The sequence below is a fragment of the Remersonia thermophila genome, chromosome 2 (genome assembly GCF_042764415.1).
Source record: "Remersonia thermophila strain ATCC 22073 chromosome 2, whole genome shotgun sequence".
NCBI classification, from domain to species: Eukaryota; Fungi; Ascomycota; class Sordariomycetes; order Sordariales; family Chaetomiaceae; genus Remersonia; species Remersonia thermophila.
The window spans coordinates 1517583-1543323 of record NC_092218.1 but is presented as its reverse complement, the minus strand read 5'-3'; the positions used below and the strand labels follow the sequence as shown (position 1 = coordinate 1543323).

The 25741-nt window shown below is 60.4% G+C and overlaps 11 protein-coding genes across 11 annotated transcripts; 5 read left to right on the top strand and 6 right to left on the bottom strand.

The window, feature by feature from the left end:
- Nucleotides 1-272: 272 nt before the first annotated feature.
- Nucleotides 273-1113, bottom strand: VTJ83DRAFT_1879 (uncharacterized protein; the record flags this gene model as incomplete). The annotated part of the gene is made up of 6 exons (XM_071008086.1): nt 273-483; nt 602-644; nt 741-818; nt 894-900; nt 978-998; nt 1063-1113. 6 exons carry the CDS (start codon nt 1111-1113, stop codon nt 273-275), a joined length of 411 nt encoding a protein of 136 aa, XP_070868419.1.
- A 499-nt stretch (nt 1114-1612) lies between these two features.
- VTJ83DRAFT_1878 (uncharacterized protein) lies at nt 1613-3188 on the top strand (the record flags this gene model as incomplete). The annotated part of the gene is made up of 2 exons (XM_071008085.1): nt 1613-1810; nt 1866-3188. The coding sequence occupies 2 exons, from the start codon at nt 1613-1615 to the stop codon at nt 3186-3188; spliced, it is 1521 nt and encodes a 506-aa protein (XP_070868418.1).
- Nucleotides 3189-3971: 783 nt separating this feature from the next.
- VTJ83DRAFT_1877 (uncharacterized protein) lies at nt 3972-5135 on the bottom strand (the record flags this gene model as incomplete). The annotated part of the gene is made up of 1 exon (XM_071008084.1): nt 3972-5135. The coding sequence occupies one exon, from the start codon at nt 5133-5135 to the stop codon at nt 3972-3974; it is 1164 nt and encodes a 387-aa protein (XP_070868417.1).
- Nucleotides 5136-6807: 1672 nt separating this feature from the next.
- On the top strand, nt 6808-8852 carry VTJ83DRAFT_1876 (uncharacterized protein; the record flags this gene model as incomplete). Its single annotated transcript, XM_071008083.1, has 7 exons — nt 6808-7166; nt 7266-7603; nt 7664-7779; nt 7843-7986; nt 8058-8455; nt 8537-8680; nt 8738-8852. The coding sequence occupies 7 exons, from the start codon at nt 6808-6810 to the stop codon at nt 8850-8852; spliced, it is 1614 nt and encodes a 537-aa protein (XP_070868416.1).
- A 125-nt stretch (nt 8853-8977) lies between these two features.
- On the bottom strand, nt 8978-10344 carry VTJ83DRAFT_1875 (uncharacterized protein; the record flags this gene model as incomplete). The annotated part of the gene is made up of 2 exons (XM_071008082.1): nt 8978-10090; nt 10150-10344. The coding sequence occupies 2 exons, from the start codon at nt 10342-10344 to the stop codon at nt 8978-8980; spliced, it is 1308 nt and encodes a 435-aa protein (XP_070868415.1).
- An 877-nt stretch (nt 10345-11221) lies between these two features.
- On the top strand, nt 11222-12618 carry VTJ83DRAFT_1874 (uncharacterized protein; the record flags this gene model as incomplete). Its single annotated transcript, XM_071008081.1, has 3 exons — nt 11222-11249; nt 11333-11345; nt 11421-12618. The coding sequence occupies 3 exons, from the start codon at nt 11222-11224 to the stop codon at nt 12616-12618; spliced, it is 1239 nt and encodes a 412-aa protein (XP_070868414.1).
- Nucleotides 12619-13188: 570 nt separating this feature from the next.
- On the top strand, nt 13189-14124 carry VTJ83DRAFT_1873 (uncharacterized protein; the record flags this gene model as incomplete). Its single annotated transcript, XM_071008080.1, has 3 exons — nt 13189-13409; nt 13515-13868; nt 13989-14124. 3 exons carry the CDS (start codon nt 13189-13191, stop codon nt 14122-14124), a joined length of 711 nt encoding a protein of 236 aa, XP_070868413.1.
- Nucleotides 14125-14209: 85 nt separating this feature from the next.
- VTJ83DRAFT_1872 (uncharacterized protein) lies at nt 14210-14951 on the bottom strand (the record flags this gene model as incomplete). The annotated part of the gene is made up of 2 exons (XM_071008079.1): nt 14210-14643; nt 14756-14951. The coding sequence occupies 2 exons, from the start codon at nt 14949-14951 to the stop codon at nt 14210-14212; spliced, it is 630 nt and encodes a 209-aa protein (XP_070868412.1).
- Nucleotides 14952-15371: 420 nt separating this feature from the next.
- On the bottom strand, nt 15372-17006 carry VTJ83DRAFT_1871 (uncharacterized protein; the record flags this gene model as incomplete). The annotated part of the gene is made up of 8 exons (XM_071008078.1): nt 15372-15652; nt 15709-16006; nt 16065-16136; nt 16187-16267; nt 16323-16412; nt 16473-16581; nt 16630-16696; nt 16763-17006. The coding sequence occupies 8 exons, from the start codon at nt 17004-17006 to the stop codon at nt 15372-15374; spliced, it is 1242 nt and encodes a 413-aa protein (XP_070868411.1).
- Nucleotides 17007-17567: 561 nt separating this feature from the next.
- VTJ83DRAFT_1870 (uncharacterized protein) lies at nt 17568-19938 on the top strand (the record flags this gene model as incomplete). Its single annotated transcript, XM_071008077.1, has 2 exons — nt 17568-17834; nt 17935-19938. 2 exons carry the CDS (start codon nt 17568-17570, stop codon nt 19936-19938), a joined length of 2271 nt encoding a protein of 756 aa, XP_070868410.1.
- A 556-nt stretch (nt 19939-20494) lies between these two features.
- On the bottom strand, nt 20495-24806 carry VTJ83DRAFT_1869 (uncharacterized protein; the record flags this gene model as incomplete). The annotated part of the gene is made up of 4 exons (XM_071008075.1): nt 20495-21022; nt 21110-21448; nt 21508-24493; nt 24568-24806. 4 exons carry the CDS (start codon nt 24804-24806, stop codon nt 20495-20497), a joined length of 4092 nt encoding a protein of 1363 aa, XP_070868409.1.
- Between the last annotated feature and the right edge of the window lie 935 nt (nt 24807-25741).

Sequence of the window (25741 nt, the reverse complement as noted above, 5' to 3'; positions counted from 1 at the left end):
CCCTGACATTGGTAGTAAGGGCGCGAGACGGTGGTTTTCACGGTGAGAGGAACGGATTTCGTAAGAGGTCATTTGCGTCGATGCCAGACATCACGGATGGCAATCTCCAAGGATGAGGCATGGCGATGGACTCTTTTCATCATTTTACCCCACCACCAAGTAAGTGTATATACACTTGCCCGATTTCCCCCCCTGCACGGGGACGGCATTCCAATCCATTTCCGGCCCCTTTCTCATACCGCTCACACTTCTTATCGCCACTGCAAACCTCCTCACCTTGGCGCAGCGACAGGCTGCCAAGCCTCAATCTTGGGCTTGGTCGTGTTGTAAGGCTTGTAGGCACCGCGCGTGAAGGTGCGGTTGGGGATGTGGCCCTTGGGGGCCCAGGGGCGGGCGTCGGCCGAGGCCATGAGAGGGTCCTGGTTCGGCGGGGTGTCGACGGCGTACGAGATCCAGGCGTGCCAAAGGGGCTCGATGTGGCCGCTGCGGTTCGTTTCCTTCCATGTCAGCGATGCTCCCGTCCGGACAGGCAGCTCATCTGTCGCAGAGTGGTCGGAGAAGGAGACAAGAGGGGCATGGAAAGAAAAAAAAAACAACGTACGCGTCGAAGTCGTGCTTGGCGTAATCAACCCATCGGGTGCGGACTGTGAGGGGGCGGGGATCGCTGGTTTAGCCGGGCTGTGCTTCCTGCGCAGAAGGGACATGGCGGGCGGGCGGGATGTGCGGGGAGGGGTGCTTACGCGGCAACTCGTCCTTGTTCTCGTAGAACTTGTTGCCAAACTTGTCGACGCCAACCAGCACACCGGCCTTGGTGTCACCTGCGGTAGGGAGGCTGGGTTAGTCGTCCGGAGCTCGGGCTAAACGGGGCGAGGCATGGCGGAGGTGTCTCGTACCGATGTACTGCGGTGGGAGAAAGGCGTCGAGGTTAGCTAGCCAAGGTCGAGGCGGCGTTCGGGCGGGCGAGGAGGGGAGCTCACTTGAAGTTGGTGCCAGTATTCCTGCGGATCATGTCAGCGTCTGTCGTCTTTTTGTGCGGCTCCGAGAGGGTGGGGGACGGCCAACCTTCAGGCCAATCTTGCGCAGATTGCCGAGGGTCCTGGTAAGGGTCGACATGGTGGCGGTGGGGGAGTCAATGGAGCGCGGCGGGATGGTGTGAGGTTCGATGACTTTGGAGTTGACGATGCGCTGAGGCGATTGCGGTCATGGACAGGGTTGGAGCTCCACCGTTGGGCGCGGAACTTGCCGTGTCGGTTCTTATTGGCTGGCGGGCTCCAGCGCCGGGTGAGGGCCCGGAGTGGGTCCGCCCGCAGTTCCCGGCCGTTCCTGGAGAACTGACGTTAACGAGGTTGAACGGCACGGGAAGCTTCAACGTCTGCGACGCCGCTTCCTTCCAAGCTGAAACCACCTTCGCACACGCCTCTGCTACCACACTTCAACTCTACGCCAGCTTCCCGTCTTCGCGGCAATGCTGGTCAGGAGCGCTGCAAGATGCTCCAGTAAACTCCGAATCCCGGCCCCCCGGTCGTTGCGACGACTGGCACGGCCGCAATGCCGACCGTTCTCTTCGGGACATGCTCAAGCTGCTGCCCCGCCAGCCGCCTCTTCGACGCCCATGTCGACCGCCGGCCTGCTCGCTCCCCTCACCGGGGAGCTTGACAAGATAGCCCCTTCGTTCCGCATCAACGGCTCGCAGATCCGCGTTTTGCAGTCCCCCGCCGAGTTCTACGAGACCCTCAAGGCAAAGATTCTCGCCGCCGAGCGCCGCATTTTCCTCTCGACCCTGTACATCGGCAAGTCCGAGAAGGAACTGGTGCGCCCTTCCATGGCCCATGATGCGCTCGCACCCTGCTGATGGTCCGCCCCAGATAGCCACCCTGCAGCAGGCACTCCGGGCAAAGCCCGGCCTCAAACTCAGCATCCTTACCGACGCCCTACGGGGGACCCGCGAAGCCCCCCAGCCGTCCTGCGCCTCCCTCCTTGCGCCTTTGGTCGACGAGTTTGGCCCCGAACGCGTCGAGATCCGCATGTACCACACCCCCAACCTGACCGGCCTGAGGAAAAAGTACGTGCCGCGCCGGATCAACGAAGGCTGGGGCCTGCAGCACATGAAGCTGTACGGCTTCGACGACGAGATCATCCTCTCGGGCGCCAATCTGTCAACCGACTACTTCACCAACCGTCAGGACCGCTACCACCTCTTCTCCTCCAAGGATGTCACCGAGTACTTTTCCAGCCTTCAAAGCGCCGTCTCGTCGCTCAGCTTCTTGGTTCGGCCGTCCAAGTCGCCAGCCGGTTTCGAGCTGGTTTGGCCCGACGACAACTCGGCCCCATCCCCCCTGGAGAACCCACGCCAGTTCATCCAGGAATCCACGGCGCTTCTGTCGGGCCTGATCTCGCCCCGGATGGCCCCGCTCACGGCACACGATGCCACGCCGCCCGAGAAGCGAGACACCTCCGTCTACCTGCTTGCCCAGTTCTCCCAGCTCCTATCTCCGGACACCTCGACGGAGCTGCCGGCGGTGACGCACATTCTCAAAACTCTATCCCAGCCGCGGTACGCCGGCTCGTCGTGGACGTTTACAGCGGGTTACTTCAACCCTGCGCCGTCACTGACACAGCTGCTGCTGTCGACCGCCTCCCAGCGCGGCACCGTCATCACCGCCTCCCCGGAGGCCAACGGCTTCTACAAGTCCCCCGGCGTGTCCGGCCTCCTGCCGGACGCCTACACGCTGCTTGCGAGGCGCTTCCTGCGCGCCGTCCACCACCACGGCCGCGATAGCGTCGTGGCCCTCCGCGAGTGGCGCCGCGGCACCGTCGGCCAGCCCGGGGGCTGGACCTACCACGCCAAGGGGCTGTGGGTGACCCTCCCGAGCGCTACTGCGGCGAACAGCGGCCGCGGCAGCGGCAGCACCAACGAAAAAGAGGGCCGAGGCGAAAACCCTTCCATAACCCTCATCGGCTCCTCCAACTACACCAAGCGCAGCTACTCGCTGGACCTTGAGGCCAACGCGCTCATCGTGACTGAAAACGAGGAGCTGCGCCGGCGCCTCGGCGAGGAGCAGCGCTGGCTGATGGAGCCGCACAGCGCTGCGGTAACTCGCGACGACCTTGCCCGGCCCGAGCGGCGGGTTGGGTTGAAGGTGAGGGTGGCCATGTTGATTGTGCAGCTGCTCGGCGGCGCTCTGTGATGAGGAAGGGGGAGATCAAAAGACCAAACGCTGTGTACCAATACCCTGCATCGTCCGAAACCTGTACAACAGACCTGATAGAGCATTATACCCGAACCTCATTCATTCCCTTGCAGCAGAAACCAGATCGCACCGCTCTCCTGGTGCGGGCGGACCATGGGCCGCGCCGCGCTGCGGAATGTGATATTACCAGCAAACGGAACATTTCCATCACGTGGCCCGGTCAGTACGTCGCCCACCCTGGTTATGTTCTCTGGCCTGGGTTTGGTTTTACACGACCGAATCAACACCACGTCGGGGAAAGAAAACCCAAAAAATGGGAACCGATGCGCTCAGATGTCTCAAGTTTATTTACCTTCTCGGACGAGACGAAGGAAATATGCTGCTAGGTCTCGAAGACGACACAGCCATTATGCCCTACCCATGAGCAACGCCAAACCACAAGCGCGGTGCGAATGGTACAATGAGAACACAAAGAATGGTTCCAGCCAAAGAACGGGGGACCGAACGATGCAAAACCCCTCGCCTCCTCCAAATGCAGTGAAGAATGACCGACACAGACAAAGAAGAAAACTGCGCCCTCCTGTGAACCCTCAAGCCCGACTCTGCCAGTTAGTTACCACTGGTAACGGTAGTATGATTCCTTCTGCTCCCCCTCTCTTCCCAACCCCCATCCGCATCTTTCCTCCTTTTATTTTCATTACCCACCTGCAGCAACCTCACCATTACCCCCCCACCACCCCCCCCCCCCCCCTTTCTGCTTTCCCTTCCGCCTTTCCCCGCCTACATCCCAAACGCCTCAAACATGCTCCCGATGCTCGGCATTGGCTTCAACCCTTTGCCTCTCGACACCACAAAGTCCGGCGTTTTGGCCGTCGCTGGCGTCGCCGCAACCGCCGGCGCCGGCATTTTCGCTGCGGGGAACAGCGTTGGCGGCGGCTCCAGCAGGTCCAGCCCCAGCAGGGTGCGCTCCGGGTCGTCGTCCACGTCCAGGTCGTCCTGCCTGACAAATGGGAATGGCGAGTGGGAGGAGGCCAACAGGGAGAGAGGTGGCGGGAACCCGCTGAAATGGGGCGTCGTCGGGGAGGGCGTGGACATGGTAGAGCTCGGGGTCGTGACGGTGGCGGTGGTGGTTGCGGTTGCGGTTGCGGTCGTGGCAAAGGTGGATGCGGTCGGCGTTTCGTTGAAGAAGGCGAGCAGCAGCGTGTGCAGCTCGGCGGTGGCGGTCGGGGAGAGGCAGACGGGCCGGCTGATGCGCTTGTAGGAGCGGGGACGCGGCGCCGGGGCCTGAGCGGGAAGAGAAGCCGGAGGCGGAGAGGGAGGGCGCTCCAACGGGAGGGGGGCTTCTGCCGTCGTTTTGGCGGCAGAAGGGAACGCTGTGGCAATGGTTGCTGGTTCAATTGGCGGAGTGAGCGTCGGGGTCGGCAGGTCAGCTGGGATGGTTGGGGCGGCAGGCTGGGTGGCGGCAACCGAGATATCGGCATCGGCGGCGGCGGCAATGGTTGGTCGGATGCGCGGCTCAGGCCCGGGTGTAAGTGGTGATGAGACGGACCGCTGGAAAGCTGACAGCTGCGGTTGCTGCAGGTCCTCGCGGTACACCAGCGGCGACCTGGTTGGTGGGATTTCGGCCGGCCTGGAGGTGGAGCGGAACCGTGGCTCCGGGGCCGACGAAAGCCTAGCCGACATGCGCTTGCTGTGCCGTCTCTCCAGCTCGGCCTGCAGCGTCTTCATAGGCTCCGGGGAACGGCAAGATCGTGAAGATCGGTTCGCTTTGCCGGTATGCTGCTCAAACATGGCAATGGCGTCCGAAACAGGAACCTGGCTCGACGTGGTGTGGTTTAGGTCATCGAGTAGCACGGCGATCTGGGACTCTTCGAGATCAGCAAGAAGATCAATGACGCGATCGATGGACGAGCGCCGTCGCGTATGGCCTTGGGTCGTGGCCATGGTGGCGGTGGTGGTGGTGGTGGTGTTGTTGTTGTTGTTGTTGTTGTTCGTGTGTTTGTGCTGGAAAAAGAATGGCAGTCAAAGCGTTGGGACAAAGGACAATATGGTGAAAAAGAGCGGCAACGCGGTGCGTGCTAAACAAACTTGACAAGTTGGGAAAGCGAGGAAAAGAGCGAACGACGGGAAGGCGACGGGCCAAGGAATGAAGGGTCCAGATCTGAACCTGGGGATCATGAGGTTGGGGCCCGGACTTGGAGTGTTGGCGGAAATGACACTTCCCCCAGCGCGCCGGGATGCGAAGGGCCCACCCGTTTACAGGGGGTTTTCGCCCGTGCCTGGCGCGAAATTGCGCTAGCCCGACACAGGCACAAGCCTCCCCTGGTCCCTGAGACACAGAGGCAAGCACCTGTCAAACAGGCTATCCCCCGGGGGGGGGGGGGGGTTATGTCTTCCTGATTCAAGGCTTCCAAGGCGTCTTCCCCCCCCCCTCCCCTCCCCCCAGGCGCCAAGGCGCTCAACTTTGCATCTTCCCTCGTGCAAGTTTCCAGGACAACAGCATTCCCAGTCCAAGAAAAAAAAATAACAAGTCACCTCCTCGCCCTCACTCTATGCTGTGTGGTCGTTTCCAGGTTATTAGTGTATGGTTTCACCTTAGAAGGCGATCATGGGATTTCCTGACTTGTGACGGGACGTCCGTTTGATGTGACCCGTGCCCCGTGCCCCGTGCCAACTCACCCCTGACGATCGTCGCGATCCCGGCCAAACAGGCGGCTTCGCTTCCGCTGCCCTCGGCGCCCTTGAGGGGGCTGTCTCGCCGTGCAAACGCCCGACCTCATGTCTTTGAACTGGCGGTGCGGAAGCATGTACTGCGTAAGGTAGGTAGTTAGGTACTTACTGCGCACCACAGAGACACCAGAGAGAGGCAAGAGGAGGCACGGAGGGATGCTGGGCAGAGAATCCCCCCCGTCATCTGTTCCTTGATTCCCCGATTCTGACAAACAGCAAACGGCGTCCCGAGAGAGCAAGTAGGTGGCGTACAAAGTACGCAGTACATGGCTAGTTACCCAGAGTCTAGTTCCGATTTTGTCGATGCTTGTCAGAGCTCAGCTGCATGCATGGTTGCTGCTAGGCCTGCTGATCGGCGGGGTAAGAAGCTTCGCCAAAACGTTCCGATCCAGCTGAGGTGAGATGCCGTGCAGCTTCCAGGGACCAACACAGGCACCTTCGGGTTCCAACCTGCTGGGTCCGACGACCCACCCCGGCATGTATGTACACTATAACGTCAACTTCTATTACCTCCGATGGGACGTCTCTAGCTGCATGGCTCTTCGTCCGCCTTCATTAGCGTCACTTACTGGCCACTCAGCTCTCGGCTCAGCTCGCATGTTGTCCTCGGCTACCAAACGCTGGATAGCTCTTTCGCCATCGCCACGCCAAAGATGCTGGGCCAAGATTAAGCAAGATCCTCCCCAGCTAGGAGAAGGAGGGGACCGGAGGCCGCGTGTGAGGACATGATGGGGCATCATCAGGGCAGTTGAGCTTGGGCTCGACGGTGGCGATGCCCTCAGGAAAAAGCATATCTAGACAGGAAAACGTCGGGAGCAAACCGACCGAGATGGTACACCATCGCCTGCGCTCTCACTGTTGATCTCGGTCCAAATAGACGATCGTCATGGAGCCCGTCCTTCGGATCCTCAGTTCCATGAACCTCCTCTCCTCCGCGGCTGTTCTGGCTCTCGTCTCAGCCATATTTCTAGCTGCCGCGGGCCTCTGGTTCAGCCAAAGGAACATTCTCCCCTTTCCCCCGGGGCCGTCTCCAGAGCCCGTCTTGGGACATTACCGTCTCATCTCCGAGAATGCTCCTTTCAGGCAGTATGCCCGCTGGTCCAAAGAGTACAAGAGCGATGTCCTGTTCTTTTGGACCTTCGGGACCAAATGGGTTGTGCTCAACAGCGTTGCGGCCGCCGTTGAGCTGCTGGAAAAGCGAGGATTGAACTACGCTGACCGGCCGCGATTCGTCATGTTTGAAGAGTAACGCTCACCTTGGATGGTCCAAAACCACCCCCCCCCCCCCCCCCTCTCCCTCTCCCCCGGCTTATTATACTGATAATGATAATGGTGGCACCTTAGAATGGGCTGGGGACCCACCATGACCTGGCTCCGCTGGGGTTCCAAGTATAAACTGCACCGTCGTGCGCTGCAGCCACCCTTTACGCGGTCTCGCGTCGGCGAGTACGCGGGCCTGCAGCAGCGCGAGGCGCTGCGCTGCTGCTTGGGGATGTTGGACCGCCCGGACGACTGGCTGGGCGCCGTCCGTCGCTTTGCCGTTGCCGTTGTGCTCAAGATTGCCTATGGTCTGGATATCGACGGACCGGATAGCCCCTGGCTCAAGATGGCCGAGGACACGTCGGAGGCGGTGGGAAAATCGGGAGCGCCGGCGAGCTCGATCATGGATAGGTTTCCCCCGGGTAAGCGAGGAATCCCTCGGACAGCATGGCAACAGCATCTGACCGGGTGGGTGATTTCAGCACGGTATCTTCCAGACTGGCTTCCGTTCATGGAGAGACTGCGGTATGCCCGCGCCTGGCGGCCTGCCATTGAAAAGATCACCCGCGAGCCGTTCGAGGCATCCCTCAAAGCTATGGTACGGGCTGTTTGCAATCTGCCTTTTCTATCTTCGCTGTTCCCCATGCTGACCGACCCTCAGTCGTCAGGAACGGGCGGGGAATCGTTCGTCCATACGAAGATGCGCACCTGGGCGAAAAATCAACAGAATGGGCTTGCCAGTGAGTTTGACCTAGATGACATCCAAGGCGCCGCAGCAACTATCGTCATCGCGGGCAACGACACGGTACTACCCCCCTCTTTGAATAACAATCCAACATCGAGCCCTCTCTCTTCACCTGGCTAACAATGCTCGAGACGGCCGCCACCCTCATGCTCCTCGTCCTCTACCTCATGCAAAACCCCCTTGTCCAGCGCCGCGCCCAAGAGGAGATCGACTGCGTCGTGGGCCGCGACCGCCTGCCCACCTGGTCCGACCTCCCGGGTCTCCAATACGTCAATCTCGTCTTGCAGGAGACGTACCGCATGAACCCGCTCTCGCCGCTCGGGGTCCCGCACGCCAGCATCGCCGACGACGTCTATCGCGGCATGTTCATCGCCCGCGGCACCATCGTCTACCCGAATGTCTGGGCCATGTGCCATGACGAGACCGTCTACAAGGACCCGTTTGTCTTTCGACCGGAGAGGTACCTGCCAAGGGACAAGGGAGGAGATGATGAGCCATTGCCGGTGGGAAACTTTGGGTTTGGGAGGCGGTGAGTGTGGTTTCGATTGAGATAGATTCGTGGTAACGATGACTGCTGACGCTGCGCGCGTGTGGTGTTCTCCGTCCATAGCAACTGCATCGGCAAGCACCTCGCCGAGAACGGCCTTTTGATTGTGCTCTCTACGCTTCTGGCCACCGCCAACATCGGTTGGCCTCTGGGAGAGGATGGGAAACCTGCCCCGTTCGAGCCGGAGTGGTCGTTCAGGGGTCAAGCGTGCGTGGCGTGCTGCAGAGTTTCACCAAAGATCGCTCAGCTAACTCGAGGCCATAGGATCGTGTTGCCGTTCAAAGCATCGATTACAAGCCGCTCCGCCGAGTCCAGGGCGCTGCTGGAAAAGAAGCTGGCCATGATGAGCGCCACCGCGCAAGAATTAGGCTCACAATAGATGCTGTCGACCTGACATCCGTGCCACAACTGTATTCGTTGTCTCCCAGCACCCTTCTTGGGGTTCTGCGTTGTTGCTTTTACGCGTCTCATGTAGCGCAAGCATCTCTTGATCGTCGCCTCCTATCATCGCTGTCGATCAAAGAACCCCAGCGGAAACCCATCCACCATCCTCTGGAATCCCGCCACATTCAAATGCAAGTGGTCGCCCGTGTCATACTGCCTCGCCAGCTGGCTCTTCACACCCGGGTCGGCCACCAGCCCAGCAAAGTCTACCGTCGCATCAAAAGTACCGCTGTTCAAAATCCACTCGTTCACCCTGACCCTCGTCTGCTCCCGCGCCGGGTTCGAGTAGGACTGCCCGCTGCCGCTAAACGGCGTGATCGTCGCGCCGATCGTTTTCAGCCCGGCCGCCTTGCAGTCCCGCACGATCTGCTGGTACGCCTGCTGTAGCCGCGTGACCATGCTGCCCTGCGTGCCCGCGTCGGGGCTGCTGTTGCCAATGTCGTTGACGCCCTCGAAGATCATGACGTACCTGACGCCCGCGACCTGCAGGGCGTCGCGCCGGTAGCGGGTCAGCAGCGTCGGGCCGAGCCCGCCCGAGAGCACCGCGTTGCCCCCGGCCGCCTGGTTGCACACGCCGACGTTGGTGATGTTGCCGACCTGCTGCATGCGCGCGACCAGCAGGTCCGGCCAGCGGTCGTTGTTGTCGTCGGTGCTGCCGCGCCCGTCGGTGATGCTGTCCCCGAGGATGACAAAGGCCGAGGTCGTCGGCGGGGACCACGCCTCGACCGCCGAGAGGAAGTACCAGTGCTTGGTGTTGGCGCCCGACAGCGTGGCCTGGCCGACGCGGTTCCCCTGCTGCATGTGCGAGGTGGTCCGGCTGCCCGGGTGGCCCGTGATGACGCTCCCGGACTGGCCGTTGCGCAGGTACAAAGAAATCGCCACGTTGGTGCGCGCGTTGACGGGGAAGTCGACCGGGTCCGAGTAGGCGACCTGGCCGCGCGGGATGGTGACGGACGGGGACCCGTTGTTGAAGGTCAGGGGCTTGAGGGTGGACGTGTCGATGCCCGCGACGCCGGCACGCCCGCCCTGGGGCAACGCGATGCTGGCCGCCGTGATCGGGAGGTCGCTCCCGCCGAAGGTGTTGCTGATTTGCACGCGCAGACGGGTCGCGCGGAGGGTGAGATACACGGTTTGACGGAGGGTGGCGTCGCGGAAGACGCCGCCGCCGCTGTTCTGTTGGGTTTTGTTAATGAGGACCGCATCGTTCCTATGCCAACAGAGAGCCAACGCACAAACTGGGCCGGAGGCATGTTGTGTGGCTCCACCTGCTGCGGCATCGACGTCCACGAGGCTACCCAGTGCCATCCGTCGTCCTGACGGGCAGCCACGAGGCCATTGTCCGAGGCGGGAGCGGCAACGGTGGTCTGCGAGCCTAGCAGAGCTAAGGTCGAGACGGCGAGCGCTGCCCAGCGCTTGAGAGGGAACATGGCGGATGGTCGTCTTTGTTTCTTGCTGTCAGCTTCTCCAACGCGTAGATCATCCAGCTTTGATCCTGCCCTGGAGGGAGACTCGGTGGACAAGCGGCATCGAGCATGCTCCGGCAAGCCGCGGTGGCTTGCGCTGGTAGGGGTCCTGGTTTTGTATTCTGAGCGTCGTGATGCCGCACAGGCCAGTGTAATCCATGTTCGGCATCCTCTTCAAGCGTCCGGTTGGCTGAAAGTCAATATGCTGTGGTAGAAGAGACGGATCGATGTACGGGTGGTTTTAGCCAGAGTCGCAATCATGGCCCGGAGGCGGAGTCGTGTCAGGGGCTGCAGCGGCGTAAACTATTATTCTCATGGGTGATTTGCCGCCCGGAGAATTTTGTGCCGTGGAGGGGTGGATCTCAGAACGTGATTGATGGAATTATTCCATCAGGACTACTTTCGACATTGTATGGCCGTGCTGGATGAAGAAGAGGTTCGTGGGAACTCGTCCCGAGCCTTGAACTATTCTGTAATACGGATACTACGCGTCTCAGGGGCACTCTATTCATAGACAGCATGGTTTCGTTACTTGCTAATCGACCGGCTAGACAACGACAACAACAACAAATCCCCAGGTGATGTAGGTAATTACAGTGATCAGGCGCTGAGGTAAGAGCTCACGCGTTGTGCATTCGTCCACCAAAAGGTAGAACTTCTGCACCGGCGGTGGGTGGGCCAGGAAAACCGTGTTGTGTTGAGAACAATACCATTGTTCCCTCCGTTCGCCTTTGTTCGGGGCTTATTGGTAGCGCGGCGTTTTCGGCTATTCGAGAAGATCTTGAAGATTGTTCCCTGGACAAACGTTGAACACCCGTCCTAGGCCGAAAACAGAGCAGCGATGTCGCCCAACATCAACGCGGTGTCCTGTGCCCGGCAAGAAGTATAAGAGGCACCACCTGTCGGCCCCCGAAGCGAGGAGGTGAACTCTGTCCATCGACAAGACCAACAGCGGACAACAAGTCGTAGGTGAAGGCAGAGGTAAGATCCACACCAGAGCATCTCCCTCGGCCGTTCGCTTGCGACCAACCTCTAACTAGCATGTCCCGGTTTACCTTTCTCAGTGACAACCTGGTCGAGACGGGCAAGGATGGCGTTGCCTTTCTTGTGCGTGGGGGCAAGTACATCGTCCACAAGGTTATAACCGGCGGCGTGCAAAACCGGGTCCAGATCGTTGCCGATGTCCACACCAAAGAGCTCTTTGTGCGCAAGACGAGCAAGAAGCAGTTTCGCTACACGGGCAGCCATGGACCAAGCTCGACCGACATTCCTGTCGATGACGAGATCAGAATCCTGGAATCCCTCAACTCCTTCCCCCTGAGGGACCCAAAGTACCCCGACGAGAGGCTGCGCCCGCGCTGGATCACCTGCGTCAGGTACTATGAGGCTCCGGACGCTGCCCGGGGCAACAGGGCGACCCGCGTCAGCTATTGGAAGCTCTGCAATGGCGGCACGCTGCACGACCTGATCGAGAAGAACGACCGCGTCCCCGTCAGCGTGCTGGCTCGGTGCATCGCCCAGGTCTGCGAGACCCTGCATGTCATGTACCACTGCGGCAAGGAGCCCGTCTACCACTGTGACCTGCACCTTGCTAACGTGTTTGTCCACTGGCCCGGCGGTGCCGCGTACAAAAACAAGCCCGACTTCTACATTGGCGACTTTGGCTATTCCCGCACCGCCTCGCAGTCGTGGATTGACACGGCTTGCTGTTACGGTGCTGCCGCGGCCTTTGAACGGAGGCAGTGGGAGCTGGCCCATGATCGTAAGTACTCGGAGCCGCCTCGTGTCGCGCAGCCTGGCTGCCGGCGCCGGTGGGATATTGCCCACTTCCTCGGGATTTTGGCTTACAAGCTCGATAGAAAGAGGATGGGCAGGCATCCCGGGTTCAATCTTCTGAAGGAGCTGCTGGACGAGCTTCAGAAGCTGGATGACAAAGATCACAAGCTGGCCACGAGGGACCCAACCAGCAAGCCGCCACCGCTCCTCCCGATGGCGAAAACGGCGCGCGAGGTCGAGGCCGTCGCGCTCAGGGCAGAGCGCGACATGGAGAGCTACGATGCCTTCCTTGAAAACGGCCGCGAGGCTGTGAGGTCGTTGACGTACAGACCGCCTTTCGTCTGGGACAGGAAAATGTCCAGGCGTCCCGCTTTAACGCCCTTTGAGGTGATCAAGCAAGATGCCATGGAGTGGGGGTTTCATGAGCTTGGGGGAGACTGGACCGTGATCCGCTCCGTCTAGATGGCAAACCATTGTATTTACGCAAGTAATTACACAAGGTAAGTTTTCTCCTATTCTTCTTTTCCAATAGACTATTACTGCAATTCACCCCAACTATTCAACATTGTTTTCCAAAAGCTACATTTGTGAAATGAATAATAATATGAACCCGACAATTGCAGAGCATGATTCTAATCTTGCGTTGTTTTGCATAATTAATCTCCGAGCCTCGGAACTGTTGGCAGCATAATGTGATACTAGAGCAATGATTCGCTGCCCGAATGCTGCTCGCGGTGCTGTCATCCAAAGAGCCCAAAGCACCTTTAGAAGAGAGACGATAATAACTACTATAATTAACATGCAGACTGTTCAACACGCTTTGGTGCACGTTCAAGTCAAACAACCCTAACCCTCTCGGACCCTCAAAATTCCAACCCTCCATACGTTCGCTTCCTTCAACTTGACTCTCACCATCATCAACGTCACATCCTCTTTGAAGGACTCTCCGTCTTGTGCATGCAGGAGAACGTCCAGTCGCTGTATCCAGAGACGGGTTGAGTTTACAGTTCTCATTCTCTACCTCCAGCAGTCATGTCCGATACCGCCGCCGAAAAAGCAGACGCTCGCATCAGCCGAGAGCATGGCCGGCAATATTGGGAGGGCGTCGATGCCACCGTCGACGGCATGCTGGGAGGATTTCCTCATGTGAGCAGGGTCGACCTTCGCGGCTCGCACAACTTTCTGGCCAAGTTTGGCATCGGCTCGAAACCGGGCCTGCGCATGGCCGCGCGGGCTCTCGAGGGCGGGGCGGGGTGAGAGATGATGATTATGATTTTCCGCCTCCTTTTTTTTTTTCCATGGACCATGTTCACTGAAGGCTTACATGCTATATATGCGGTCCCTCCCCCCCGCATCAGCATCGGTCGCATCACCAAGGGCCTCCTTCTAGACGGCATAGCCTCCGAGGTTGACGTCATCGAGCCCATCGCCAAGTTCACGGCGGCGTTGCAGGATACGCCTGGCGTGGGCCGCATCTTCACCATGGGCCTGGAGGACTGGGAGCCGCCAAGCGACGACAGCGACGGCAAACCGCGCACCTACGATCTCGTTTGGGTCCAGTGGTGCGTCGGCCATCTGACGGATGAGCAGCTGGTGGAGTTCCTGCGGCGGTGCAAGGCAGCGCTGAACCCGGACGGCCTCATCGTGGTCAAGGAGAACAACACCACGAGCGGCGGGGATGAGTTTGATGAGCTGGATAGCGCGGTGACAAGGTACGTCTGTTGTCCCTCGCTTTTCACCGCAGGGCATGGACGCTATTGTCATCTCAGCTCAGAGAGAAGCCCTTTGGCCGGCTACTTATCCTTGTACTCACCCCTGATGTCCTGTTCTAGGCACGATGACTCGTTCAGGAGAATCTTCAACGAGGCGGGGTTACGGCTCCTGCGCGTCGAGCTGCAGAAGGGCTTCGGGGCCCTCCAAAGGCAGCTTCTGCCCGTCCGGATGTACGCCTTGCGGCCAGCAGAGTAAGGAAATCTAACAAACAGACGCGCAAAAGAAATTTGCTTCCTTTTTTTTCTTTTGGGTTTCTTTGTCATCCCGGTCGTGAGCTCATTCATGATGACCCTCCCTCCTTCTCCTTTTCCTTCCCCTTGCCCTTGCCCTCCCCTTCGCCCTCCTCCCCGTTCACCTCCTCCGCATCGCCATTGTCCAGCTCCACCCCCTCTACGGCCTTGTCCAGCCCGCCGCCTTCGCCAGCGCTCCCCGAGGCGTTCTCCGCCTCCATCCCCTCGCACCTCTTCAAAAAGTAGTCGACCACCTCGACCTTGTCGCCAAAGCTCGCCAGGTCGAGCGGGACGTAGTTCTTGTCGTTGGCCAACGCAACGGACGCCCCGCCCTGCTCGACCAGCAGGCGCACGGCCGCCAGGTGGCCACCCAGCGCGGCCCAGTGCAGGCCCGTGTTGCCGTACTCGTTGGGGGCGTCGACAAAGGCCTGTTTTTGGGACGCGGGAGCGGTGGAGAAGTGGGAGAGGAGGAGGTTGATGGTATCTTTTGAAAGGGGGAGGGATTGGTCAGTTGGATTCAGGAGGATGAAAAAGAATCCGGGCTGTGTAGGCAAAGTTTGGTTTTCGTGTGAGAGAAGGCTCATGAGCTCACTCACCCACATGCCCATTGCCCGTCGCCATGTGCAGGCAGGTCGATTTGCCCTCGTCACGGGCGTGTGTCAGGATGTCGGCCGGGGTGGTCTTTTCCCGGCCGGCCAGCTCAGAGAGAAGCCTGGACAGCTCTTCATTGTCGCCGGTGCGAGCTGCGTACAGCAGGTCGTCGATTTCGTCTTCGCTCAGTTGCGGCGCCATTTTATCTCTAGGGTGGGGTTTTTGAGAACGGGGCGGCAAGGTGATGTAAGTCTCGGAAGGCAGACAAACCAATAAACACAGTCCAAAAATGGCAAAGAAAAACAAATCAAGTTTGGCAAATGTGAGTGAGGGGCGGGGTCCTGTAACTGAGGCTCGTGAGCTTGTGATGTAGGTTGTTAGTAAGTGGCCAAAATTTCTCCAAATCCTGCAAGTTGTGGCCCAAACAGTGCAAATAATCGCGCACTGTGCCTCCTATGGTCGATGGCTTGGTTTCCTAGAACTCGAAGCCAACAAGACCTGACTTGGACGAAGCACCCTCGAGGAGCCTGGATGATGAACTCTGAAAACAAGATGAAGCATTTACACTCCATGGAACATCGTGTAGAGCCACGTGGCTGGAGATTGGACGACCCTGCATACCTAGGCCTTGATATGTTCCGTCAACTTCCTGTCCAGCCAGGCGGCCATGTCGCCATAGTGGTCTACAGCTTGGATCTCAGCTTTGACATTGAGCATCAGCATCTGCTGCAACCCTCCTAGCTGACGAACGTCATCGTCCGTTCGTTCGCTGTTGGATGTTATGTCTCTCAACAGTCCGACGGCCCTTTTCCTATCTTGCTGTGTGAGGGGCAGGATCGAGTCACATGGGTTTTGTGAGTGGTTGATCTTGACTTTCTTAGCGGGCCTCTCACTCCGTAAAACTGAGTTGTTAAGTTAGCTTGGAAAGTCCCATGTTGATACACGAGGGAGATCCCACCATCACCAGGGCAGAACTGCGGTTCCTGCCCAGAAGGATGTGAGCTCTGACCCTGCGAACCCCCCTGATGCGAGCTTTGGTTCTGCAGAAGATCGTCTGACAGAATCCCAAGCCAACGCAACTGTGGAACCGTGGAGTTCTCTTCGTGGTCAAGTCGCTGGCTCCCGTATGTATATGTCCGCAGGATGGCTACCCCATAAGGGTCGAAGTCTACCAAGGCAAACATGCTCAAGTCCGGCTTGATGGTGGCCAAGACGGAAAGAAAGCGTCTTGTGGCCAGATCGGGGAAACCTTTGGCCTGCGGAGAGTCGATCAGCTCCATGGCAAGATGGAGAGCTCACGGGTATCCTCCATACCGTCAAGAGAATGCCAGGCCCAGCTTGAGAGTGGACAGCGTAGCGCGAAGCAGCCAGCGTGCGGAATGTTGCCTGTTGGGGTGAGCTTCCCGACATGCTGAAGAGCAACATGTGGCACAGACCTCCTTTTCAATTACCAGCAACCACCGGGTGTCGCGGAAGTTGATTCCCTGCAATGATGCCAGAGGCGGAACCAGGAGCCCCTATGAGTGTCAGCCAAGCAGGTCCTCCGAATCAAGAGGAAGATCTAATACTTACAGAGTCCCCCGGCGTATCACAAGGCTTGATGGAGCCACCGCGGAGAACCAGATCGAACGGACCACATACCAAACCCTTGGCTGCGGCGACCTGCCAACGATGAGTCCATATGTTTAGGCGATCAAAAGCAGATAGAGGACAAGCACGCACAATGTTCAAATCTTCCCTCCCGATGCCAAGGGTATAGGCCAGATTGTCCACCATGTCGTCTACAACACTCTGGGATTTGAACAGGTCGGGATTTTGATAAAAGATGTTCCTGCCGAGCGTCAGCTACGGCCATGAACTTCCAGAAAGGCAGTTCTACCTTTTGGTAATGAGATTTCCGGAGAGGAGAGCTTCGTGGGACATTGTGATGATGCAAAACAACGCCTCTGCGTGGTATCTACCATGTAAGTGTGTGCACAATGCGGAGGCCGATCTAGGTCGGTGTTCCCTACCGAACCTCTCGGCTTCCAGCGTTGTGCGACCGGGAAATCGCAGGCCATCGATCCCGCGTGTGGCTGAAGGTGAGGATACGAGAGAAGTCCGGCTCTGCGGCCGTACGCGGTAGGGTATGACGAGTTCCTGTCCATGCGCCATGGCGTCCAGGGTCGACTCAAGAAGTTGTTCTATACGGGCGAGGGCTTCGCTCGGCGGGGCAGAGGGGATGGGAACAAAACCGAGGCAGCGGTCCTCCGACATGGCACTTTGAAGACAGACAGCGCTGACAGCGTCCACGCCCGTGGCAATAAGATGTACGAGCCTTGAAGCCAAACATAGTTCCCGATTCGGCAATGGTCATGAATAAGCACCCCTCAACGTCGGGAGAGCTGGGGGTCGTGGAAACGACAGGTAGGATGGACAGGCTTGGTTCAACAGGGAGAGAGAGAGAGAGAGAGAGAGAGAGACGGACACCACGTAGCAAGGCAACCTCACATCGACTCGAGCTTTCAGCCTGGATGTTCACCGGCATGGAAGCAGCCCGCTGATCGTCCCTTCCCGATTCTGCCTTGCGCGTGCCAGCTCACAGGGTGCGGAAGGGGCCCGATTGCCGGGTCTTGGCAGCCGGCGGGCCGGGTCCTTTCCGCCTGCAAGCGTTCGGATCCGACCACTTGATAACCTGCCATTGACCAATGAAGTGCACACCGACCAGACCGGCCAGGTACAAAAGCTGCCCCACCGCCAACGCCAGTGGTCTGCCCCTGGAACCGTCGGGCTCTGCCAACTTTCCGCCAACAACAACGTGCAGCGTTGACAGCCACCATGGCCCGGAAGAAGACCACGACGTCCACGGCCGCGGCCACGGCCACCGACACCAACGGCACGTCGCGCAAGCGCCTGAGCAACGCCGCCGACGACGAACACGACGCCAAGCGCCTGCGGCCCCAGCTGGCAGACAAAACGGATTACTCGCGATGGCGCATGCGTGACGACCATGGCCGCCAGACTTGGGTCTACCTCGAGGACGACCAAGCCGTCAAGGAGTGGCCTCAGAGCGTTGCCGACAAGTACTTCCTCGGCCTGCCCCTGGTAAGTTCTTTCTCCCATACACCACCACCACCACCACCACCACCACCACCACCACCAACCACCTCCCCTCACCGCTTGGGCTGACACACGCTTCCCTCAGAACCTGCCCAATCTCCCCAAGGCCAAGAGCCCCCTCGACGCTGTCCGGAATGGTCTCGAGTTCTTCGAAAAGCTGCAGCTCCCCAGCGGCCACTGGGGCTGCGAGTACGGCGGTCCCATGTTCCTCCTCCCCTGCATCGTCTTCTCGTGGTACGCGACCAAGACCCCCATCCCGTGGTACTATGCCACCGAGATCAAGAATTACCTTTTCGCCCGTGCGCACCCCGAGGATGGCGGCTGGGGCCTACACATCGAGGGCGAAACCTCCGTCTTCGGCACCGTGCTCAACTACGTCGTCCTGCGCATCCTCGGCGTCGACGCCGACCACCCCGTCATGGTCAAGGCTCGCGCTACCCTCCACAAGCTCGGTGGCGCCACCCACGGCCCGCACTGGGCCAAGTGGTGGCTCGCCGTTCTGGGCCTGGCCAACTGGGACATCGTGAACCCCGTGCCTCCTGAGCTGTGGTTGCTGCCGGACTGGGTCCCCTTCGCCCCGTGGCGCTGGTGGATCCACATCCGCATGGTCTTCCTGCCCATGAGCTATCTGTGGTCGCGCCGCTGGCAGGCCGAGGAGACGGACCTCATCCGCACCCTCCGCAAGGAAATCTACGTCGAGGACTACGACAAGGTCGACTGGGCCGGCCACCGCAACACCATCCACCCTCGCGACAACTACCACCCCAAGTCGTGGCTGCTCAACGCCATCAACTGGCTCCTGGTTAACCTCTGGCAGCCCGTGTTCCGGACCAAGGCCCTCGCGGACAAGGCCGAGGCCTGGGCCATGGAGCTCATCGAGATGGAGAACGAGAACACGGACCACGCCGACCTGGCCACCGTGTCCGGACCCATGAACCTCGTCTGCCTCTACGCGCGCGACGGACCCGACACGTACGCCGTTCGGCGCCACCGCGAGCGCTCGCTCGAGTTCCTGTGGGTCAAGGACGAAGGGATGCTCGCCAACGGCACCAACGGAGTGCAATGCTGGGACACGGCCTTCGCCATCCAGGCCATCATGGACGCCGGCCTGACCGAGGACCCGCGCTGGCGTCCCATGCTGCTGCGCGCCCTCGAGTTCCTCGACGACCAGCAGATCCGCGAAAACGTCAAGGACCAGGCCAAATGCTACCGCCAGCAGCGCAAGGGCGGCTGGGCCTTCAGCAACAAAGACCAGGGCTACGCCGTCAGCGACTGCGTCTCGGAGGCCCTCAAGTCGGTCATCATCCTGCAGAAGACCCCCGGCTTCCCCACCCTCATCGACGACCAGCGCATCTTCGACGCCATCGACACCCTCCTGACCTACCAAAACCCCAACGGCAGCTGCTCCTCCTACGAGCCGCCCCGCGCCGGACCCTGGATGGAAATGCTCAACGCCGCCGAGGTCTTTGGCCGCATCATGGTCGAGTACGAGTACCCCGAGTGCACCACGGCCGTCGTCACCGCCCTGTCCCTCTTCCGCAAGCACTGGCCGAACCACCGCGCCGACGAGATCGACCGCTTCATCCGCCGCGCCGTCTCGTGGATCAAGACGGCCCAGCAGCCCCACGGCGGCTGGTACGGCAGCTGGGGCATCTGCTTCACCTACGCCACCATGTTTGCGCTCGAGTCGCTCGCCAGCATCGGCGAGACGCACGCCAACAGCGTTCACGCCAAGCGCGGCTGCGACTTCCTCATCAGCAAGCAGCGCGCCGACGGCGGATGGTCGGAGCACTACAAGGCCTGCGAGACGGCCGAGTACCACGAGCACCCGTCCGGGTCGCAGGTGGTGATGACGGCCTGGGCGCTCATCGGCCTCATGAAGGCCGAGTACCCGGACATTGAGCCCATCAAGCGCGGCGTGAAGCTCATCATGGAAAGGCAGCAGCCCAACGGCGAGTGGCTGCAGGAGGCGATCGAGGGCGTGTTCAACAAGAGCTGCATGATTTCTTACCCCAACTACAAGTTCACGTTCACGATGAAGGCGCTGGGGATGTTTGCCAAGAAGTATCCCCATGAAACGGTCGTATGATCATGACACACGAAGAGACAGAGACCATCGGGGATGAGGAAAGAGATGCGGTGGTGTGTGTGTGATGGCCGGATAAATGCCACTATCACGCAAGGGGCTGCAAAGACGAGACAGCGTGCTCTGGGGCTCTACAAACGGACTCTAGATGATATCATGACCATAATAATACTTAATTCAACGAAAGCATCATGCATTGGTCGCTTCTTTGAGGGTCTGCGAGCAGGACATTTCTGGGTTGTTCGAGGTAAGCCTGATCAGGCACCACCAAGCCGAACACATGGGATGAGCACCTACCACATCGCCGCGCGCGGTACAGCGAAATATCAGCCGCCGTGTTGTTCCATCAGAGTTTCTGTCCACGAGCTCTCTATAGTAGATCTCTTCAGCAATAACGAGTAGTTTGGCTTTCCCTATAGTTTCCCTACAGAATACCGCGTTCCTCTTTACCCCCCCCCCCGTCCAAGCGCTCGCAACGTCCATCCATGTCCCCGCAGCGATAGCCCTCTCCCACCTAGAACTCTACTTCTGGCTTGTTCATGTCCCCCAGCCTTCCATGTTAGGCCGTATCCGCCGCCGCAATCTTGCTCTCGTCCCTCAGCGCCTTCAGCTGCGCGGCGAAATCCCTGTTCACCCACTCCCAATAGCTCTGCCACACCTGGTTCGAGCCGGCGGCACCGCCAGCGCCACCGCCCGGCGCGGACGCGCCCGCAACGGCAGAGCCTGCCGCCGCTCCGGCGGCGCTGGCGCCGCCATGCGCGGCCGCGGCCTTGCTGAGCTCTTCGCCGAGAAGCAGCGTCAGCCTCAGCACCGCCTTGTTCGCCTCGGCCTGCTTTTCGATCTCCTGCTTCACGGCGTTGTCCTTGAGCTTGACCGACAGCGTCTTGCGGAAGCCCTCGGCAATGGAGTCGAGGCGGCGCGTGGTCTCATCCGGATCCAGATAGACAAGCTTCGAGACCATCAGGTTGCAAAGCGCACGGATGTCGTTGTCGTCGCTGAGGCCAGCCACGATACGGTCGAACAGGTCGATGATGCTGACGCGCGAGAAGGCGGTTTCCATGAGGGCGTAGAGAGTCTCGTAGGCGGCCTGCAAGACGCGGTCAGCACAACACTTGTAAGCATACAACAAGATGCCACAGCTTAGATGGCGTGGACACGGAGAGGGAAAACGCACCTTCCGAACCTCCAACCCGTCATCAATGATGTGCTTGAATGGCCCCATCTGCACCTCGCGGATCAGCTCGGGCTTGACCGTCGTCTCGTTCATGACGAATGGCATGAGCTGGTTGAGATGCGCCAAGATCAGCTCCGGCTTGTTGTGCGCCGCCGACGTGAGGGTCGACATGGCATGACGGCGAATCTCCATCTCCGGGTCAGCGAGCGCCGTCTTCAGCATGTCGACCAGCGAGCTGCGCAGGACCGCGTCGAACGCCTCGTTGTCATCCGGCAAGGTGTAGCGAAGGGCCTGGACGGCGATGGCGCGGAGCACCGGGGTGGTGTGGCGGAAGAGAGACTAGGGAAGCGTTAGCAGGCAGCGGGTAGCCCGGGCGGGTGGCTGACAGCACGACTTACCTCGAGCTTTGGCATGTACGTCTTGGGATCGATGATGACCATGCGTCCCACGCACTCGGCGCAGACGGCCTTGTTATCCTCGGTGCCGCTCGCCGCCAGGATCTGCTCCCAGATGGGCTCCGAAAACTCCCCGATATCAATGGACAACAGCGCAGCCTGGTGGAGCACCTCCTTGATGGACTGCAGGAGAAGGTACTGCTTCCCGCCCTTCTGCTTCATCGACTCGAGAATGACAGGCAGGTAGGCCTTGACGTTGCCCGCGCCCGCACGACCCAGCGCCACGGCAGCCGAGATGGAAACCTTGTCGTACTCGTTGGCGAACTGATCCAGGAAGAGCGTCGGCGGGATCGGGAACTGGCTGCCGAGCCGCAATCCGGCCTCGCCAATGACGGCCAGCGCCAGGCTGCTTCTAGCTTGATCGCCCGAGCTGTTGCCGATCTCCTTGACGAAGCTATCCAGCGTCACGCCGGCCGAGTCGCCGCTCGCGACGAGCAGCGTGCCGATGACCTTGCCGACGATGGACGGCTCGCCAGAAACGCCAACGTCCTTTAGGAAAGCAGCCATCAGAGCCTTGCCTTGGCCCGCCTGGCCGGCCTCGGTGACGAGGACCAGCAGCGAGTCCAAGACGGAGCCAGCCACCGTGGTCTGCAGCAACTTGCAGAGGCCGCTGATGAGCTGCTGCGTCATGACCACGTGCGGCATCTCCTGGGCGAGACGGGCCAGCACGAGCAGGCCGGGACCCAGCAACTGGACGTCGTTGTTGTTGATGACGGGGATGAGGGCCTCGATGACGGTCTGCCCGGTCGCCTCATCCAGCGTGCCCTTGGTGGCGGGCGACAGAGCGAGGTGCTTGAGCGCCATGATGCTCGAACCCCTGAGCGCCCGGTTCGACTTGCGGAGCTGGGAGGCCAGCTCGACCACCACCTGGCGAGCCCACTGGGGGTCGAACTGGGCCGCGTCGGCCGCCATGGCGGCTGCGGTGTCGACGGCGCGGACGGCGGCGAGCCTGGTTGTCTCGTTCCTGAGCCTGTCGAGGACGCAAACCAGGGCGGCCTTGCGCTTGTCGTCGGGCAGAAGAGCGGCCCCCTCAGAACCGCTCGTGCGGGCCAAGAGGGTTCCGAGGGCGTGGATGGCCTTCTGCCTGACCTCGGCATCGGCATCGCTGACAGTCGCGCGGTCCAGGACCACCTCATAAAGCTTGTGCAGTTCCGTCTTGTACTTTTGGGCCGTGAGACGAGACCGGGGCGGAGTGATGGCCTTGATGAGCTCCTCGGCCGTCTGGATGGCTTCGGCAGAAATCTTGTAGAAGCGATCGTGGGCAACCCCGACGACGCCGGCAACGATCTTGGTAAGATGGGGCTGCAGCGCCGCCGATGAGTGGTGCTTGGATATGTCGCTCGTCAGGCGGAGCGCCGCGATCCTCAAGGTCGTGGCGGTTGCCGAAGCGTTTCCGCCGGCAGAAGCCAGCGAAGCAGACGTGGACACGGAGGTGAGCGGCTTGATGGCCTCAATGACGGGGCCGACGATCTCATCAAAGTACGACTCGAGACCGCCCCTCTGGACGCACACAATGTCATCCAGGAGCTTGATGGAGGCTTGCTTGGTGGGGATCAGCTTGCCCTTGAGCAGCTTCGTCAGAGACTTCACGATCGCGGGGGTGAGACGGGCCAGCTCGGCGCGCGGGCCAGACGTGGGGGGCTTCTCGGCCGTCGGGGAGCCGAGACCCGCCTCGGAGGGCGACGTCAGAGCAAACGAAGCCGCGCCGCCGACGCTGCTCTGACGCCGACGCTTCCTGCTGACGGGCTGCTGGTGGAGGTAGTCGCCCTGGGATTCATCGTGGGAGAAGGCGGGGACCAGGCCCTCTCCGGTCTTGCGCACAAGCAGCGCCATGGCCGACAGGACCTCGAGGCGCACGTTCTCCTCGCGCTCGTTGAACCTCTTGACGAGGGCCGGGGCGACGGTGGCGTAGAGAACGCCGCTGTCTAGCAGGTCGCCGCTGCTCCGGGTGGAGACGACGGTGTACAGGGCCTTGGCAGCGCAGCGGCGCACCTTCCAGCTCGCGTCATCGTCGTCGTCGAACTCGCCGGCGGCCTCGAACTCGTCGTCGTATTCGAACCCGTCCTCGTCCTCCTCTTCGTCCTCCATCTCGTCGTCCTCGTCCATGGCATAGTTGGGGTCGAACTTGAGGTACCGGATGCAGGCGTCGATGGCCTCGGCGGTGAAGAGGCGCATCTGGGTCGGACACGATGCGAGGAAAGCGTCGAGCGCAACGAGGGCGGCCTCGCGGACCTCGTTGAACTCCAGGGTCGCGTCGCCGCCCTCGCTGACCTCGTCCAGGTGGGCCTGCAGCTCCTCTTCGCTCAGGACGCGAAGGACGAGGGGAGCGAGCTCCGGGAGATGCAGGCCGAAGCGGTACGGGATGGAGCGGGCCATGGAGCCCAGCACGGTGATGTAGAGGCGGCGGGTGGTATCCTTGACCTTGGGCTGGCTCAGAACGCTGACCACCCGCTTGACGAAGGCGGCGAGGAGGTCGTCAGAGAGGTAATGGGCGAGCATGGAGATGGCGACAACGGCTCGCTTCTTGACCACGGTGGTCCCCTTGTCCTTCTCGAGAATGGCGACGACGGCGTTGTGCAGCGCCTCGATCTCGAACGACTGGAGCATGGGCCCGAAGCAGCGGACAATCTCGATGAGCACGTCGACGGAATCGGAGCTCGGGTTCTCGGGGTCGAGGAGCGCCGGGGTCTTGCCGCCGCCACGGCCAAGGAAGCGGGGGATGAGGACCCTGCTGAGGTTCCCATACGCCTCGGCGACGTCCTTGGTCGGGGCGACTCCGCGCACCGGGCGGGGCAGGGCTTCCACCACGGCGCGGATGGACATGGAGGGGATCGAGTTGTCAACCGAGTTGCTGAGCTTGAGGCTGCACAGCTTCTCCATCATGGGGCCGACCAATTGGGGCGTGATCTTTTGGACCAAGGGGCCGAGGCTACAAAGGCACCGGCTGTCAGCGCTCTGCAAAGCCCTTCCGGAGGGACGGGCATGGCCGTTTGTGCTCGTTACCATTTTATCGCCTGGTTCTGGACCTCGCCGTTCTGGTCGTCGAGGGCGCGCACGACATGGTCGACTGTGCGGGCTGCCGTGTTGTAATCGTGGCTGAGGAAATCGCTCTTTGCGAGACGGAAGACGGTGAGAAGGTCGTTGAGGGCCATGAAGCGAAAGTCGGGATCGGGATCGTTGATCTTGGAGAGCAGCTGGACCACCGTCTGCGGGGTCGGGTTGGAAGGGATCGTCGTCGCCATGGTGACTGGGTGTGTCGACTCCCGGGGGTCGGCAATGCGGCTGCGGCTATCGAGGAAGAATCGAGATGCCTTGGTGGTCGCGGAGTTGGGCAGGTGGATGCGCTTCGTCAGACGAGCAGGCGGCCGTGGACTCGCCTACGCAGCCTATGATGATCCCTGGGGCAGCTCGTCGAAGGATGGTTGGTGAGAATTAGGAGCGAGCCAGCTCGAGGCTTCCAATGGCCCGGTCGCTGTGGAAAGGGTTTTCCTTGTTTCACTCGAGGTTTGCTGGCCGGCCGTCGGTTCAGCTCCCAACTTAGGTTGTTGAAGATTGGATCAGGCAGCCTCCGGCGAGGTGACTTTGTTGGAGCTGTGTTTTGGCGGGGCAGCTTTCCCAGGCAGGCTGTCGTTAGCGGCTGCGGGGTTGCCCGTTGGAGCGCGCGGGGGATCGGACCCACCCTAGGTACCACATACGCAGTAACTCGAACTGTGTAGTTGATAGTTACAGGAGTTATTAACTACCACGTACCTACCCCGGGCGGGACCCGACCGGGCTGGATGCAGGCCCGCCCCGGGCACTCCGGCTGCGATGGCTTGGCGTCCCGGCGTTGGTTTGCTACCTATCGGATAGGTACGGTGGAAAGACGGTGTAAGTGAGCAAGCATCCAGACCCGTCGACATCATGGGCACCGTGCAGCCGTGCTTCTCCCAGTGGATGAGAGTTTCCTTCTTCCAACCTAAACTCGGCGAACGGATCTCAATTGCCAATGTGAAAGGGTTTCGGATGCTGCTTGATGGTCTGCAACACCGACAACAGCGCACTCTTGGCCTTGGCTGTCGGCATCTTGATGCATAGGACCCGATGATTCATGACCGCTGAGCAACCCATGCTTCCCGAAGCTGTCCGCCCGTGGACACCTGACTGTGGCGCGAGCCCCAAGGCTCCATGCCAGACA